General features: G+C 46.0%; 1 protein-coding gene across 1 annotated transcript; it reads right to left on the reverse strand.

Annotated features, from left to right (window-relative positions):
- Window positions 1-9170: 9170 nt before the first annotated feature.
- On the reverse strand, window positions 9171-14007 carry LOC119350803 (putative disease resistance protein RGA3). Its single transcript, XM_037618459.1, has 2 exons — window positions 9760-14007; window positions 9171-9538 (listed from the first exon to the last, which is right to left on the reverse strand). The coding sequence occupies exons 1-2, from the start codon at window positions 13502-13504 to the stop codon at window positions 9171-9173; spliced, it is 4113 nt and encodes a 1370-aa protein (XP_037474356.1). The 5' UTR covers window positions 13505-14007.
- Between the last annotated feature and the right edge of the window lie 2200 nt (window positions 14008-16207).

Consider the following 16207-nt stretch of genomic DNA (forward strand, 5'->3'; position numbering starts at 1 on the left):
CCCCAAGGCACCTAGGGGTGCCTTCCACCACATGGACTCTTCCATGGTGGAAACCCTAGGCGCATGGGCCTATAGGGGCTGGTGCCCTTGGCCCATCTAGGCCAAGGCGCACCCCCTGCAGCCCATGTGGCCCCCCGGGACAGGTGGCCCCACCCGGTGGACCCCCGGGACCCTTCCGGTGGTCCCGGTACAATACCGATAACCCCGAAACTTGTCCCGATGCCCGAAATAGCACTTCCTATATATAATTCTTTACCTCCGGACCATTCCGGAACTCCTCGTGACGTCCGGGATCTCATCCGGGACTCTGAACAACATTCGGGTTTCTGCATATACATATCTTCATAACCCTAGCGTCACCGAACCTTAAGTGTGTAGACCCTACGGGTTCGGGAGACAAGCAGACATGACCGAGACGACTCTCCGGTCAATAACCAACAGCGGGATCTGGATACCCATGTTGGCTCCCACATGCTCCACGATGATCTCATCGGATGAACCACGATGTCGAGGATTTAATCAATCCCGTACGCTATTCCCTTTGTCTATCGATATGTTACTTGCCCGAGATTCGATCGTCGGTATCCCAATACCTCGTTCAATCTCGTTACCGGCAAGTCACTTTACTCGTACCGTAATGCATGATCCCGTGACCAGACGCTTGGTCACTCTGAGCTCATTATGATGATGCATTACCGAGTGGGCCCAGTGATACCTCTCCGTCATACGGAGTGACAAATCCCAGTCTTGATCCATGTCACCCAACAGACACTTTCGGAGATACCCGTAGTCTACCTTTATAGTCACCCAGTTACGTTGTGACGTTTGGCATACCCAAAGCACTCCTACGGTATCCGGGAGTTACACAATCTCATGGTCTAAGGAAAAGATACTTGGCATTGGAAAACTCTAGCAAACGAACTATACGATCTTGTGCTATGTTTAGGATTGGGTCTTGTCCATCACATCATTCTCCCAATGATGTGATCTCGTTATCAATGACATCCAATGTCCATAGTCAGGAAACCATGACTATCTGTTGATCAACGAGCTAGTCAACTAGAGGCTCACTAGGGACATGTCGGTGTCTGTTATTCACACATGTATTACGATTTTCGGATAACACAATTATAGCATGAATAAAGACAATTATCATGAACAAGGAAATATAATAATAATGCTTTTATTATTGCCTCTAGGGCATATTTCCAACAACTACAGTTGCAGGTGGAGTCACATGGAGTCTGGGAGTAGCAGCGGTGTTCATGGCGTATCTCAAGTCCAGTGTACATGGAGGTTCGGCGCATGGATGAATTCAAGGTGGTGAAGAATATTTGCCAAGGCGAAGTTTGTTAGAGTTGTGTCGAATATTATTGTACAAGGTAGGTTACAGTTGAACTTGATTTTGGACTATCCGTAGACAGGGTAGAAGTTGTGTCCTAATAGGACAATTGTATCCTAGGCGTCTCATATATAGTGGGGGTAGACGCACGATGTAATCTATGCCAGCATAATAGCACGGGTACGCGAGGGAGCCGGCGGGGTGTACCGGTGCCCGGCCGGCCGGGGTGCGGTATTGTGACAGTGTCACAGGGAGGAGCGCTCGTAGTCAGGCCCCGGGGATGTAGTCATGACGATGCACCTCGTTAACAAATCTCGGTGTCATGCTTGTGTGATTGCTTGGTCCTCGGTAGATCGACGGAGCGCCTCAGATTTATTCTAACAGTGTGTGGGTGCTTTTTACCCTAACAGGTCATCCAGATCGGGCGTGTGTAGGGGAGTCGGAAGGAGGAGCGGGAGAGGCGGCCTGGTTCTCCTGGTTTTTTATGCATATGTAGGTTGGAGAGAAACTAAATCGATTGGGAACGACCGAGGGAAGGGTGGAGGGGAGGCGAGTGAACAAAACGAAACCGACTATCACGACTGCAGACTCCTTCTTTACATGTAGAGATAGAGATACCAAAAACATATAATAGAACACCTGCACCCAGGCCCTCCCTATCTGGCCATCCATTCTGCGCATCGTGATTCGTGCAAACACATTTCTCTTTCTGTTTCTCTCACATAAAACATGTTTTGAAGTTCAAACCTTTGCAGCATGGCAAAGTTTTCTATCTAGAATCTAGGATAAATCGTTCAGTTTTTTTTGTCAAACAGAAATATACAAATTATGATTTTCTAGATTAAAAAATCATAATTTGTATATTTATATTTGACAAAAAAAATCTGAATGACTTATCCTAGATTCTAGATAGAAGGCTTTGCCACGCTGCAAAGGTTTGAAGTTCAAGACATGTTCTATGTGAGAGAAACAAAAAAGAGAAAATTTCATATAGAAAGTTAGTTGTGTTGCATAGATCTTAAAGCAATATTGAACAGCCAAGATAGCAGGGCCCGGGTGCAGATGTTCTAAAAATCCATGTCCATAGAGATACTTGAATTTGGAGAAGATAACAATTCAGACGACTTACCTATAGGTAATGTGAAATAATAAAGTCGACCAATCACCAATGCAAAAGTGTGGCTCCCTCCGATCCAAAACAATTATCGTGGTTCCACGACACTTATTTTGGATGTGAGGGAATATCATAAAATAAAGAAAGTTATACAAGACATTAAGTATCCAAGGGACATGATATATGAGCTTCAAACATGGCTTGTGGGGTCAGCACTAGCTTTGTGCAACATGATAGACGTCGGAGGAAGGTTGACATGGGCTTCTGACGACCCAGTAGGTGCCGAAGGAGGAAGGTCACCGGCAGCAGCGGCCTTCTGTTTAGCATTATTCACAGGCCCCACCGCCACCGGCTGTCCCATGACGATACCCGACTCCTTCGCGAGCGGCGACTTCATAGAGCCTGGAGCCGTTGTAGCCTGCAATAGGATGTACGAGGTGATCTGACATACCATCGATACGAGGAACATGATCGTGGCCACCACAAACACCCCGGTGCCCGGTGGGACGCATTCCCCGTCGTCGTTGGTCGGCAGGTCGCTGGGTGTGCTCACGATGACGCCCACCATGAACAGTATCGCCACTATGATGGAAATGATCCTGCAAGTTTGTCATACACGCATGTCATGCGTGCATGTATACGCATAATGCTAGATACATCCATTTTAGCGACACGTAATTCCGAATGGATGGAGTCTGTACCATCAATCAACGGGCACAAACTGCGAAGAAGCATGGGCGTACCATGAGACAATCAGCAGGACGACGGCAACGATGCGCTTGGCCTCGCCGGCGATGCCCCACGTCCGGCAGCAGCCGCAGCAGCCGGTGGCGGCGGTGGTCAGAATCTGCGTCGTCAGCGCCAACGCCATAGCCACAACCCCGCAGCCCACCGCAGGTGAGCCCCTGTACTCGCACGACAGTCTGCCGTCTTTCGTGACGAGTGACTGCATATCCATCGATCCATGTATGCGCAGTTAGCAAACATGAATGCATGCAATTCGAGAATCAAGGGAGATGTTTGTTCGTCTAACCGGCGCCACCGAGGCCGCGCCGACGATGCCCAAGATGACCGTGATGAGGCCGAGGACGCCCACCACGGCGCACGCCCCCACCATGCCTTTCATCATCCCCATCGGACCTAGCCAAAATACCTCGACGCAACTCTCAGCTTTAATTTCTTTCTAACTCCTCTCGCAGAAAAAGGTTTAGTTTCGTAGCGAGGTAGCATACGAGGTAGAAAGTCACGTATACATCTATATATATATATATATATATATATATATATATAATGTGTATGATGTGTGCGCGTACGAGGTAGCATAGGGTTATTTCGACGACGGTCCTGTACGAGGTCGATTCCTTGTCTCATTTCGTTGCGTGCTATGAAGTTGTCGACTCCAACTATGTGCATAAAGTTGGCACTTAAGTAAGCTACATGCATGCAAGCTGTTTCACACACTGCGCGTACCAAGCTTTGGCATTGGGTTCTCAGTTGATCTGATCTGTCTATAATAGTTGTGGACTTGGTCACGACCGGCAGCTAGCTAATTCTCTCTCTCTTCCGCAAAAGAAGCTGTAATTCTCTTTTGTTATATCTATTTCAATATATTAACTAATTGGTTGATGCAAAAGCTTGCTATGCGCACTTATTTCAATAAATTAACTTTAAGTCCAGAAAAATCAGAAAGTTCTCAAGTTTTTCTGCCAATAAAGACTGCTTCGTGATGGAATGACATTTCTAAAGGTCTACGAATAGTGTTCCAAAATGCTTTCAAAAATAGCAATTTGAGCAGCATCATTTTTTTTGGCTAGAGCATTACAAATGTAGTGCTTGACGAAACTTTACACAAATGAAACACTCGCTCGTGTTTGTAAGAAAAAAATCAGTTTGTTTTTAAATGATATTTTTATCTTCTTTTTCATTGTTCATCCAGATGCATCCAAAACTTCGTGTCCTTCTACTCACCTCGTAAGAGCATCTCTAAGCGGACACCCATTCACCTCGACAACCCTACATTTGTCCAAAGCGTACAGCCCCGAGGGGGCTTGGACAGAAAATCTGTCGGCATCGACTCAACACACATGTGCTTCAAGTGGGGCTGACGGAGTCCGAGCACGCCCTCTTCTTCTAAGCCATTAACGTCACTGAAGATAAACTGCAAGGTGGTGGAGGATGCGGCGAAGCGTCAGCGCCGCGAGCACACCGTGAAGGCCTAGCAAAGATGCCACGCCGCCTGGCGGGCGTTATGCCACTGGCGCAACAAAGACGGCGAGCGACGGAATCGACGATGCCACAGACGCCGACAGGTGTGTAGATGGCCTCGGAGGCTAGCCTATGACGTCACTGTTCGGTACCTGACCTAGTTTAGTTTGAACCGTTTTCATCCGTTTGGTTGTAGATACAAACTTTGTTAAATTTTGTCCATTTAGCTTGAATTTCATCCACATTTGTATTCAGTCGTCTAAAATGGACCAGATATTTGGTGATATTTGTTTGATGATCACCGTTGAAGATGCCTTTAGCGAGTGTCGCCGACGAATCGAACCCATTCGCGAGGGCCACGTGGCAAGGAGGAGACGGCGCGCACGAGCAATGCTACACCCACAAACACTTACGTTGAGTTTTACGTAAATTAACAGTTGTCAAGTTGTGATTGGGAGACGGGGAAGAAGGGGCCCACACCCCTAGAAACCAGGGGGGTGAGAGTATACCTGGCTATGGGAAGCCCGGCCCGGTCGGCCCGGCCCGGCTTGACGTTGCCCCGGGCCGGGCTCGGGCCTAGATTTTGAGCCCGAATGCCGGGCCGGGCTGGGCCTGGGCCCGTCGTTTTTTGCGTTTTCCTGAAGGTCGGGTCCTGTACGAGGTAGCATAGGGTTATTTCGACGACGGTCCTGTACGAGGTCGATTCCTTGTTTCATTTCGTGGCGTGCTATGAAGCTGTCGACTCCAACTATGTACATAAAGTTGGCACTTAAGTAAGCTGCATGCATGCAAGCTGTTTCACACACTGCGCGTACCAAGATTTTGCATTGGGTTCTCAGTTGATCTGATCTGTCTATAATAGTTGTGGACTTGGTCACGACCGGCAGCTAGCTAATTCTCGTTTTCTTCCGCAAAAGAAGCTGTAATTCTCTTTTGTTATATCTATTTCAATATATTAACTAATTGGTTGATGCAAAAGCTTGCTATGCGCACTTATTTCAATATATTAACTTTAAGTCCAGAAAAATCAGAAAGTTCTCAAGTTTTTCTGCCAATAAAGACTGCTTCGTGATGGAATGACATTTCTAAAGGTCTATGAATAGTGTTTCAAAATGCTTTCAAAAATAGCAATTTTAGCAGCATCATTTTTTTTGGCTAGAGCATTACAAATGTAGTGCTTGACGAAACTTTACACAAATGAAACACTCGCTCGTGTTTGTAAGAAAAAAATCAGTTTGTTTTTAAATGATATTTTTATCTTCTTTTTCATTGTTCATCCATATTTTTTTTCTTTTTTAAAAAGGGGGTTTACCCCAGCCTCTGCATCAGAAAGATGTATACGGCTCATATTATTAAAAAGATAAAGTAGTAACAAAGTCGCCAAGTATCGAGGTGCGAAAATAAAGAAAAAGCTCATAAGAGCAAAAACCCAAAGCCACAACCGGCTGGCAAACACAATAGGAGCACTACATGCCTATCCTATTACATGACCGCCATCCAAACCGGTTGAAAATAGCCCGCGCTACCATCTCCCATCGGGTAGACGCAGTAGCCAAACGCTCCCTGGCCTCCGTCGGAGTGAGTAGCGATCACATACGGATGAACGCCGTGGCCCTGAAGATAACCTGCAAAAAGTGAATGTTTGTTGATCTGTTAAAGACTAAATCATTTCTGTAGTTCCATACTTCCCAAAATAAAGCACAGACGCCAACACGAATGTGTCTTGCAGTATCGGAATCAACCCCATCAAGCCACGTTCCAAATAACATGTTGATAGAGGTGGGCTGATTAATATTAAACGCAATATGAATCGATCGCCACAGAATCTTAGCCAACGGACCATCAAGAAAGAGGTGTTTGATGTTTTCATCCAGATGCATCCAAAACTTTGTGTCCTTCTACTCACCTTGTAAAAGCATCTCTAAGCGGACACCCATTCACCTCGCCAGCCTTACATTTGTCCAAGCGTACAGCCCAAAGGGGGCTTTGACAGAAAATCTGCCGCCATTGACTCAACACACATGTCCTCCAAGTGGGGCTGACGGAGTCCGAGCATGCCCTCTTCTTCTAAGCCATTAATGTCACTGAAGATAAACTGCAAGACGGTGGAGGATGCGGCGGAGCGTTAGCGCTGCGAGCACATCGTGAAGGCCTAGCAAAGATGCCACGCTGCCTGGCGGGCGTTATGCCACTGGCGCAACAACGACGATGAACGACAGAATCGACGATGCCACAGACGCCGGCAGGGGTGTAGATGGCCTCGGAGGCTAGTCTATGACGTCACTGCTAGGTACCTGACCTAGTTTAGTTTAAGTTTAGTTTGAATCGTTTTCATCCGTTTGGTTGTAAAATACAAACTTTGTTAAATTTTGTCCATTTAGCTTGAATTTCATCCACATTTGTATTCAATTGTCTAAAATGGACCAGATATTTGGTGATATTTGTTTGATGATCGCCGTTGAAGATGCCTTTAGCGAGTGTCGCCGACGAGTCGAACCCATTCGCGAGGGCCACGTGGCAAGGAGGAGACGGCGCGCACCGACAGGCATTACTGGAGTGTTGGCATTATGCCGAACACCTAGCGGGCGGGCGGGTGCTCCTCAGCGCCGGATTGGTGTCGTTCTCTCCGTCGCGGACGCGTAGCCGTCGCCCAGCAAGCCACCCAGCTCGCCGGCTGGGGCTGCTCTGCTCTCGTGGAAGAAGATGCGGCCGTCTCCGGCGAGTGGCGGCACGGCTGCAGGTCCCGACCACCATGCCGTGCTCTGGGAAGCTTCGCGGAGCCGATGGAGGTGGCGGAAGTCGAGGCCATGGCCGTGCGGGGGCTCCGTCGACTTCCACCAACGCCTGCTCCGCGTGGGTGCCGACGCATACGGCGTTGCTGGCCGAATGCATCGTGTGTTGCTTGCACAGGTCGCCCTCCTCATCAGAGTCGCCGACGAGCGAGGATTGATGCCTGCTCCAGTTACCTGATTTTGGGCTCGCCTTGTTGGATTGCAGGTCGTGGTCGCAGCCGCAACGCTAGACGGCGCGCACCGGAGCTCGGGTATGCGGCCGCGGCGGAGCTGCTCTGGCATCAACCGCATCTCGGCGCTCTACTGCAATTCCTTCGCTTTCCCCATTCATTATTTCCGTTCCTCAACTATAACTGGTAGGTACTGAACCGTACCCATTTAGTTGATCTACTTCAGACTTCAGAGTTAGGCATTATCCTCTAAATTTGCCTTGGTGGTTAAAATTATCTTCTCTTGTACTACAAGTTAAATCTATCCCGGAACGCATGCTGTTGTCAAGATTGATAGCTAGTGCACCCTGAACATCATCTCTGAAAAAAAAAATCACTGTTCTACTGAATCTTAACAGTCACCATAGCTCTTGGTTTACCGATCTGCTAGGTGCTGCACCATAGACAACCACTAGACTCCAAGCAAATTCACCCGCTCGGTTCCGATGATGGGACTCAACGTGAAACTCACCATCGGAAATCGACCGGATTTCGGCAGTGTTTTGATTTACCCTAAGCAAGATCCCACCTGATTGGCCACAAAAGTGATTCAGGGTAGGACTGAACGGCCATAAAATCAGGCGATTCATGGTGACTTTTCTCGACATAGATGCACGGTGACTGCCAGAGCTTGATGAGAAGTTAAGGTCTGCTGTGACTGTGAGGGCTTGCAACCGTTACTAGTGTATTCAGATTTGTATTGGTCACATGAGGATGTGACTGGCAATGGGTTAAAAGCTGGACAGTGAGCTGTGGATATGCTGAACCTCTTAAAAATGATTCAGAGCTGCTTCACATCCGACTTTCAGCATAAACTGCAGAAGTTCAGCTACAATATTGTAGAGTACAGAATTGTGGAACTTAGCCCTCCAGATGTCTTGTGATATCAAAGTATATCTCAGCTCCCAATTTTATTTTCCGTCGCCATCACTGGCCTTTGTGTCAGATCCGAGCAGGGGATCGTTGTCGGTGCGAGCCGCTCAGAATCACCTGGACTTGATGCTTCTGGTGAGCGGCACCGGTGAAGATCGGCGTCGCACCCTGGCGAACTGCTGCAGCCGGTTCCATCCATCACCGATGTCAGCTTGAGTGTTTGGTGCAGTCTGCTAGGGCTCTTTTGTCGCTTGCTCTCTTGCTCGCCGTTTGCTGGCCTGTATCAAAGTTCAGAAGATCGTACTTCTCGGTGGCTGCCTAGTGCCTACTCTGGTATTACCCCGACCACTATGAACCTGTTTATCCCTGGTTTCATTGATGCGATGGAACCGGGAGTCCGTGGGTTCCTTTGTTTTTTTAAGATTTATTCCCCATCACCAGCACTGTCCGTTGGCACTTTCCGAGTGCCATCAGTTCTGATGACAGCTATGAGCAGGAAAAATAGTGTATGATTCCACTGGACTTGGATCTATAGGAAAATCCATGACAAAATATAATTTGCAAGCCGGTGGCATCATTGCCTTCAAAAGTGGGGGTCATATGATCTCCACCAAATCTAATTCAAAGGAAGTTAATTATTTCAAAATAATAAAAATCTCCATCAAATCGGTCCATATATACGGGCCTAGCATTGGAGATGTCCATGAAATTGGTCCGGCCAATGCATTAACGGACGCTCCATGGCGGCAACTTGCTCTCCTTTGAGGGTCGTGGACTCGTGGTCCTCCTCTCGGTGGTGGCTTCTCCGTCCTTATGTCGCAGCAGATCGCCACGGTGATCTCCGGTGGCCGCATCCCATCTCGCCTTCCTGCTGCGCATCTGACTAGTGGTCCTCGGCGTGCGAGGTAATGGAGCCGACGGCATACCGGTGAAGTCGCCAGCGACAGCGGAAGCTTGCCGAAGAGGACATCAGAGGACGTCCGTGCGATCTGGCAGTTTGAGCCTGCATCCAAATTAATGAAGGATACAATGAAATGAATGATCAATATATCTTAAAGTAATGTTTACAAAAGGTTTTCTGTGAGAGTGCTGGCATGCCATTTACCTTTGCATTTATTTGTAAGTAGTTGTGAACCTGAAATCATAGTTCCTTGTAGTGGATACTCGCAATCTTTGGCCAACTTTCTCCATCAGGTGCTTGGCAGCTCTCCTTCAAGCGCTCACAGCGCCGAACACATATATGTTGGAGGGAGGATGGCAGATCAGGTAAAGATGATATGTTGGGACAGTCGATGATATCAAGTCGTGTCAGACTGGTCAGGCACTTGAGATTTCCTGGCAAGGACGCCATTTCACATCTATATAACATCAGGTCCCGCAGGGATGAGAAATTTGCAGATTCTTCGAATGAAACGGATGACTCCTTGCAATTACTAAGAGTGATTTCTGGAACTATAAAACCTCTAGCCGAGAGCATGTGGTTGAGTATCTCAGGGCTGCTAACATCGAGTGATTTCTGCACCTGAAACTGTGAGATGCACTTCGCGTTGAGCTTCGGGACATCTTTCAACTCTAAGCTGTGAAGTTGCAGGGAAGACAGTCCTTCAATAAAGCACAGATCCGGGAGATCTTCTAGTTGTAATGTTGTAAGGGAGGTCAGATGACCGATTGACAAGGATGCAAGGCTTCCGCAGCCAACCATGTGAAGGTCTGTCAGGTGCGGAAGACCACTACTGGAGAAATTAGCTCCAACCATGCACCAGGATATGATGAGCACCGCAAGAGATAATGGCATTTCATCTGCTCCACGTGCCAAGTCTAGAGAAGGGCAGGATTCCAATTGAACCCATGAAAGACAGGTAGCAGCTCGTAAGCCCCCCAATGATCTGAGACACCAGCAAGACTTGATTTGCAGGTCACCAAGCATTACCAAATGTTGGAAGTCCTCTTGCGGCGGAAGTGTAGTCAAAGTCATGATCTCAGTTAAGCACAAACTTCTCAGTGAAGTGAGACCATTAAGGCAAACAGCTAAAGCCCCATCTGTAATACTGCATGAAGAAAGATCAAGTTGGGTAAGTTGTGATGGTGGAACCAGAGGCAGCCCGATGCTTCTTCCATAAATGAGTTTCATCCTCTCCTTGTGGCAACATATCCATGCTTTGATGCTATCCTCTATCACAAATTCCTCTCTTTCTACAACACTTCTAATGTTTTCAACACGTGACATATCTGCATCAATTGATGCCATCAACAGCTCCAGAGATGAAAATTCCAATGCTATTATGTCACTTGTTTTTGATACTGAACCATCACTCGATATCAAAGAAAGGTTTGATACCAATTGCTCTCTATTGATGATGTTCTCCCACTGATCATGCTGCTCTGGTTCATCACTGCAAACAAACATAAGCAGTGGACACTTGGTAATTGATAACATTTTAAGACCTGCTGGAAGACAAGGTAATGTCTTTAGGTTTGGCACATTCTCGAGGTGAAGTGAGCAGCAATTCCCAAAAAGTTCTGCATTGGTTGGTAGGCCTTCTAATGCAGTGCAATTAACAAGCTCAAAAGTTTCCAGATTCTCAAAATATGAATCCTGAAGAAGCCAACTTGGATATTTCGCCGATCTGTAACCTTTGATTGTGAGGCCCTTAAGTCGGGGCGGTGGCATCAGGCCTTCCAAAATCTCCAAGTGTAAACTGTCCTCTACATTTATGTCATCCATATAACTCCAGCCAAGGTGCAAACTTTCAAGATGAGTTTTCTGGTGTAGGTTGGACTCTAAAGCTTCATCCTTTGCAGTGACATTTTCAAGATTTGTAACATTTAAACAGCCACCAAGCTCGTTCATGTCCCTCAGCTGCCGCAACTCATATCCCTTCTGCTTTTCCACAGAAAAGTTATAAAGTTGCTGGAGCAAAGTTAGCTTGCCTATGTTGGGAACTTGAGGCAGAGTACTGTTGTATGGATCACCTACCCATCTCCCGTGGCCTTCAAGATACCACAGCTTATTTAAATTGCAGAGTTTGTCGGGCAAACTCTCAACTCTGTTACTGAACTTAAGGAACTGTAAGTGGTAAAGAGTACATAATGATCTTGGCAATTCAGTAATTGATGTGTCGATGATGTTTAAATACCTAATATGCTTCAGCTCATCAATTGATTCTGGCAACTTGCTACTGTTGTAGGCTGACAAATATAGTACACGCAACTTCGAATTCCGCAGTATCTGATTAAAAACATCACTTATAACATCTATAACCGGGTTAATGCAGATAATAGTACGCAAATGTGGTAGCTTGCAAATGCTTTGCTTATGCTGTATCATACTCTCAACACAAACAGATAAGTGTCGAACAGTGTGTGGTATTTCTTCCACCTTATCATCCTCTAATCTGAAGCAGTGTTCTTTAGAGAGTGACTGTGCCAAATCATGAATAAGATCGTGCATAACATAGTATGTATCACATCTCTCGTAAACTGGTTGAAAGAATGAAACTGAGACCATCTCACTGAAGCAATCCCTTCCAATATCTTCCACTCTTTTGTTCTCGTTGCACCAATCAATAAATCCCTCTGCTATCCATAGGTGAACCAACTCCCTGATAGTATAGCGATAGCCTTTTGGATACAAGCTGCAATACAGAAAGCATCTCTGCAGACGTGGATCTAACTTATCATAACTCCACGACAGAGCTTTCGCGGGATCACTTAAGTTGTCGATCTTCAGAGCATCCTTCCATGAAGTGGCATCCTTTCTCCTGCTCAGCTGTAAACCCACTGTTTTTGCAGCTAAAGGAGATTGTCCCAGTCTGTCCGCAAGCTTCTCTGCAATCTCTTCTAGCTTCTGTCGCAAATTATGATCTCCGATTTCTGCTCCAGAAAAGGCATGGTTTTTGAAGAGTGCCAAGAACTCGGCATCTCCCATGTTTTCCAAAGGAACAATCTTGTTACAGTAAAGAGAAGCAGGAAGTATATTCGATCGAGAAGTCACCAAAACTTTGCTTCCAGTCTGCTCAGAAACTAATGGACGCAGGAGTTGCTCCCATTCCATCTCATTGCCAGATTCTTCAAACCAAACATCATCCAGTACAAGCAGGAATTTCTTGTTTTGCATTAAGCCCCTTAATTTGCACTGGAGAGGATCAAGATTACCAACACGTGGGCATTCGCCCTCCACCACAGACTCAATAATCTCCCGTGTATGACGTTCAACATCAAGTCTGCGTGAGATGCACACCCACATCCTGACATCAAAATGTTCTTTTACCCTCTCATCATTGTAAACATGTTGTGCCAATGTGGATTTTCCCATGCCTCCTGCTCCAACAATAGCCAAACCCGAATGTATAGCTGAATTAGCCTCAACACCAACCGGCTTTGTAAGAAGGTCTATTATATTGTCCCGATCCTTGTCACGACCTATTACTTTTGGAGGTGGAATTGATGTGACCTGAGGAACAACGGATGCTTTTACAGCAAGGCCATCTGCAGCATTACTAGCTGGTAAGCAAAGAAGATCATGGAACTCCTTGCCTTTCGCCAGAATGGCCTTCAGTTCATTCAGCTGGCGAATTAGCTTCCTGTTATTGGAGCGCAGATTGGACAACCGGTTGGACGCAGCATGCAGAGGTTTCAGAATAGTGCTGCTGGTGGAGGAATGTGGTGGCAATGGATCCTTCCCGCTCTTTGCTTTGCGCTCAAGGAGGTTGTACTCGTGATCATCCAGCAAGTCTTCGGCCTTGAAGAAGGCTTGTTTGAGGTCTTGGGTCCATTTGTCCAGCTTAGTCCGGTGGTTGCCCTTGTCAGCTGCTTCAATCATCAGCTCGAACTGTGGCATGATGGTGGTCTCCAGTTCATGGAGCTCACTCGCCATGTCGACCCCTAGGCACGTCGAAGCATGAGCGAGGAGCTTCTTCAGGATCGGCGATGCCACCATTTGTAAGACAGCCAGCACGGCCGCCGTCATGGAGTTGCAGTTTGTTTGGGATGTTTTTGGGCTAATTTTGATAATGCACAGATCTCAGGCGTAGTGTATAAGACACGAAATGGAGGAAACTTTGGAATATATCAACTGTCAAACGATGGGAAACAGGTAAAGAACTCCAGAGACGGATTTCCTTTTTGCGGAAATTTCCAGCTAATTTTTAGAATGCAGGAATCTAAGGTGTAATGTAAAGACACGAAATGGAGGAAAGTTGAGAAGTTTTTTATGGGACAAGTGCGGGACATAACACCAACAAAAACTTGTTCCTACTTTTGGATTTTTGTGTATAATGGAGCAATCTGAGGAATGAAATCAAGCAATGGATGTGGACTTTTTTTGGGGTTTATAATGGAGCGATCTGAGGACTTAGAAATAAAATCGAGCAATAGAAGTGCTTCTGGAGGATCAAACAGTTGGTGAAGGCAGCAGTGGATGTAAAATCTGTAGAAATTGGAAACCATGAGATAAATTAGCAAATTGCTGAAAGGGAGAAAATGAGCACAGCCAAAAAGGCAGATTTTCTTCTTCTGTGCAGTGTGAAACTAACAAGTGAAAACATCGAAGGTATGATCTCGAAGCTTACACGGATGATGGAGCTCGGAAGCAGAGTTGTCGGGAGCAGAAGGTGGATGCAAGGTTGCCAGAGATGCAGGTTTGTGCTATTGCAAATGAGATGCAGAAGTCTCCAAGCAGCAGGTCAACAAGATAACCCCAGATCCGATCCAGTGTAACTAGGTTCAGCTGACCTGAACTCTCTGAAAATCTAAACTGCAACCACTGTGGATAGGTCCTTGGTCAATAAAATATGTGCAAGTAGCCTAAGCTATACCGATTATTCAATGCACAAGTGGCATAAGTTATAGCGCCAAAATATAAACAACTGACAGCCCATTCATGTTCATGTTATAAAACTAATGCGAACGGACATACTGACAAGATGCTGGAGCTTCCCGGTTTGTGTTAGTTGCTGAAGCTTCACCGGTTAGAAACCCTTTCGCTTGCTTGCATACCATGTAGTAGCAGTCAACGAACTCAAGAACCATCTTCTGCTCATTTCCTCCCCAAAAAAAATCCTCCAAAAAAAGAACCATCCTCTCATTGTGGTAGACCTGCTGTTAGCACGTCTGAAATCAGGGATGTTAATGAAATGGTGGGTTAGGCTACCTGCTTCTCCCATTTTATTCTCCATCACCGCCTTTCGCACATTCCAAGCGCCTTCATCGGTTCAGTTTCGAAAGCTACTAGCAAGAATAATATATGATCCTGGGCTAACCCCTGTTTCAGTTCGTTTCAATTGAAGGCGTCACCACCAGCCTCCTAGCTAGTCATCTGGATTATTTGGAAAGAGATGAACGGAAGGATCTTCAATAGTACAAGATGCAGCAGCTCTGCTCAAGTTCACAGGCGAGGCAAGATGTTGGAAGGGAGGGACACTTGGGTTTTTTGCATCCATGGACAAGTTCTTCAGTTTGAACTTTGAACTCTTCAGTTTGTCGTCCCTCTCATTGAGATTAATAGCAGCTGATGAACCGGAACTTCCTAATTAATCAAATCTGCTTGCAAATAAGCACAAGCTTAGTAGTGTATAGGAAGTACGTCATACTACATGTCTTTGAACCGCATCTCATTTGTTTTTGTTAATTTGTCTTGAGCAACTAACAGGAGGTCTGTCTCATACCTCGTTTCTTATTTCCTGAATTCTCAAGTTTTTCCTCGGGACTTCTACGGCACCCTATCTACTGCATCATCTACTTATAGATTCATCCTTGTTCACTACTAGAAAAACACCTAATAGTCCCGGTTCGTAAGGGCCTTTAGTCCCGGTTCATGAACCGGGACTAATGGGTCGTTACTAATACCTTCACCCATTAGTTCTGGTTCAAACACGAACCGGGACCAATGTGCCTCCACGTGACCCTGTGCGCCGAGCCCAGTCAGGGGGTCTTTGGTCCCGGTTGGTGGCACCAACCGGAACCAAAAGTCCATGTTTTTTTTAGAAAAGTGGCTGTTTTAGGGGTTTTAGAGGTTATTTTTAGGTTGTTATTAGCTAGCTAATAGAGAGAAGTGTCCTCTCTTATATCTTCGTCCTTGGTTTACCAACGCTGCTGCTATATATGTTCATTTCACCCGCTGATATAATAACTCATGCATGCTCGCATCATACATCATCATATATAATAACAAGTCCTACTAATCATGCATCATCATACAACTTCTACTCGTTATTAATAATAAGTCATACGATCATCATCCTCATAGTCATCGAACCCAACCCTACATAATTGTTCTTAATTAGCACATGATCATCAGTATCAGGTAGGACATGACCTAAACACCCTTCAGGTAAAATAGCATAAAACAATATAGACCATGACTCTCCATTATGAAGAATGGCGATCATCCTGTCTCCAATTCTTGCCCTTCGCTGATTGTTGCTTCCAAGAAGCTCCTTACGACTGTCCATACATTTTTTCCATTCTTTGATTGTCATGTCTCCACTTCTTTTAGAAACCCGGTATGGACAGTTCAGATTCGTAGGAAGACCTAGTTGTATGTTCAAAACATGAAGGCTACCGTGTGTATACATCAGATGAGGCACACAATCATTCGGGATTATCTGTTGAAAAACATAATAATAACTTCGTAGTTAGCAATGATGTACTAGTTTTAGAAGTGTGCAAAAAG

The sequence above is a fragment of the Triticum dicoccoides genome, chromosome 1B (assembly GCF_002162155.2).
Source record: "Triticum dicoccoides isolate Atlit2015 ecotype Zavitan chromosome 1B, WEW_v2.0, whole genome shotgun sequence".
In the NCBI taxonomy this organism is placed as follows: domain Eukaryota; kingdom Viridiplantae; phylum Streptophyta; class Magnoliopsida; order Poales; family Poaceae; genus Triticum; species Triticum dicoccoides.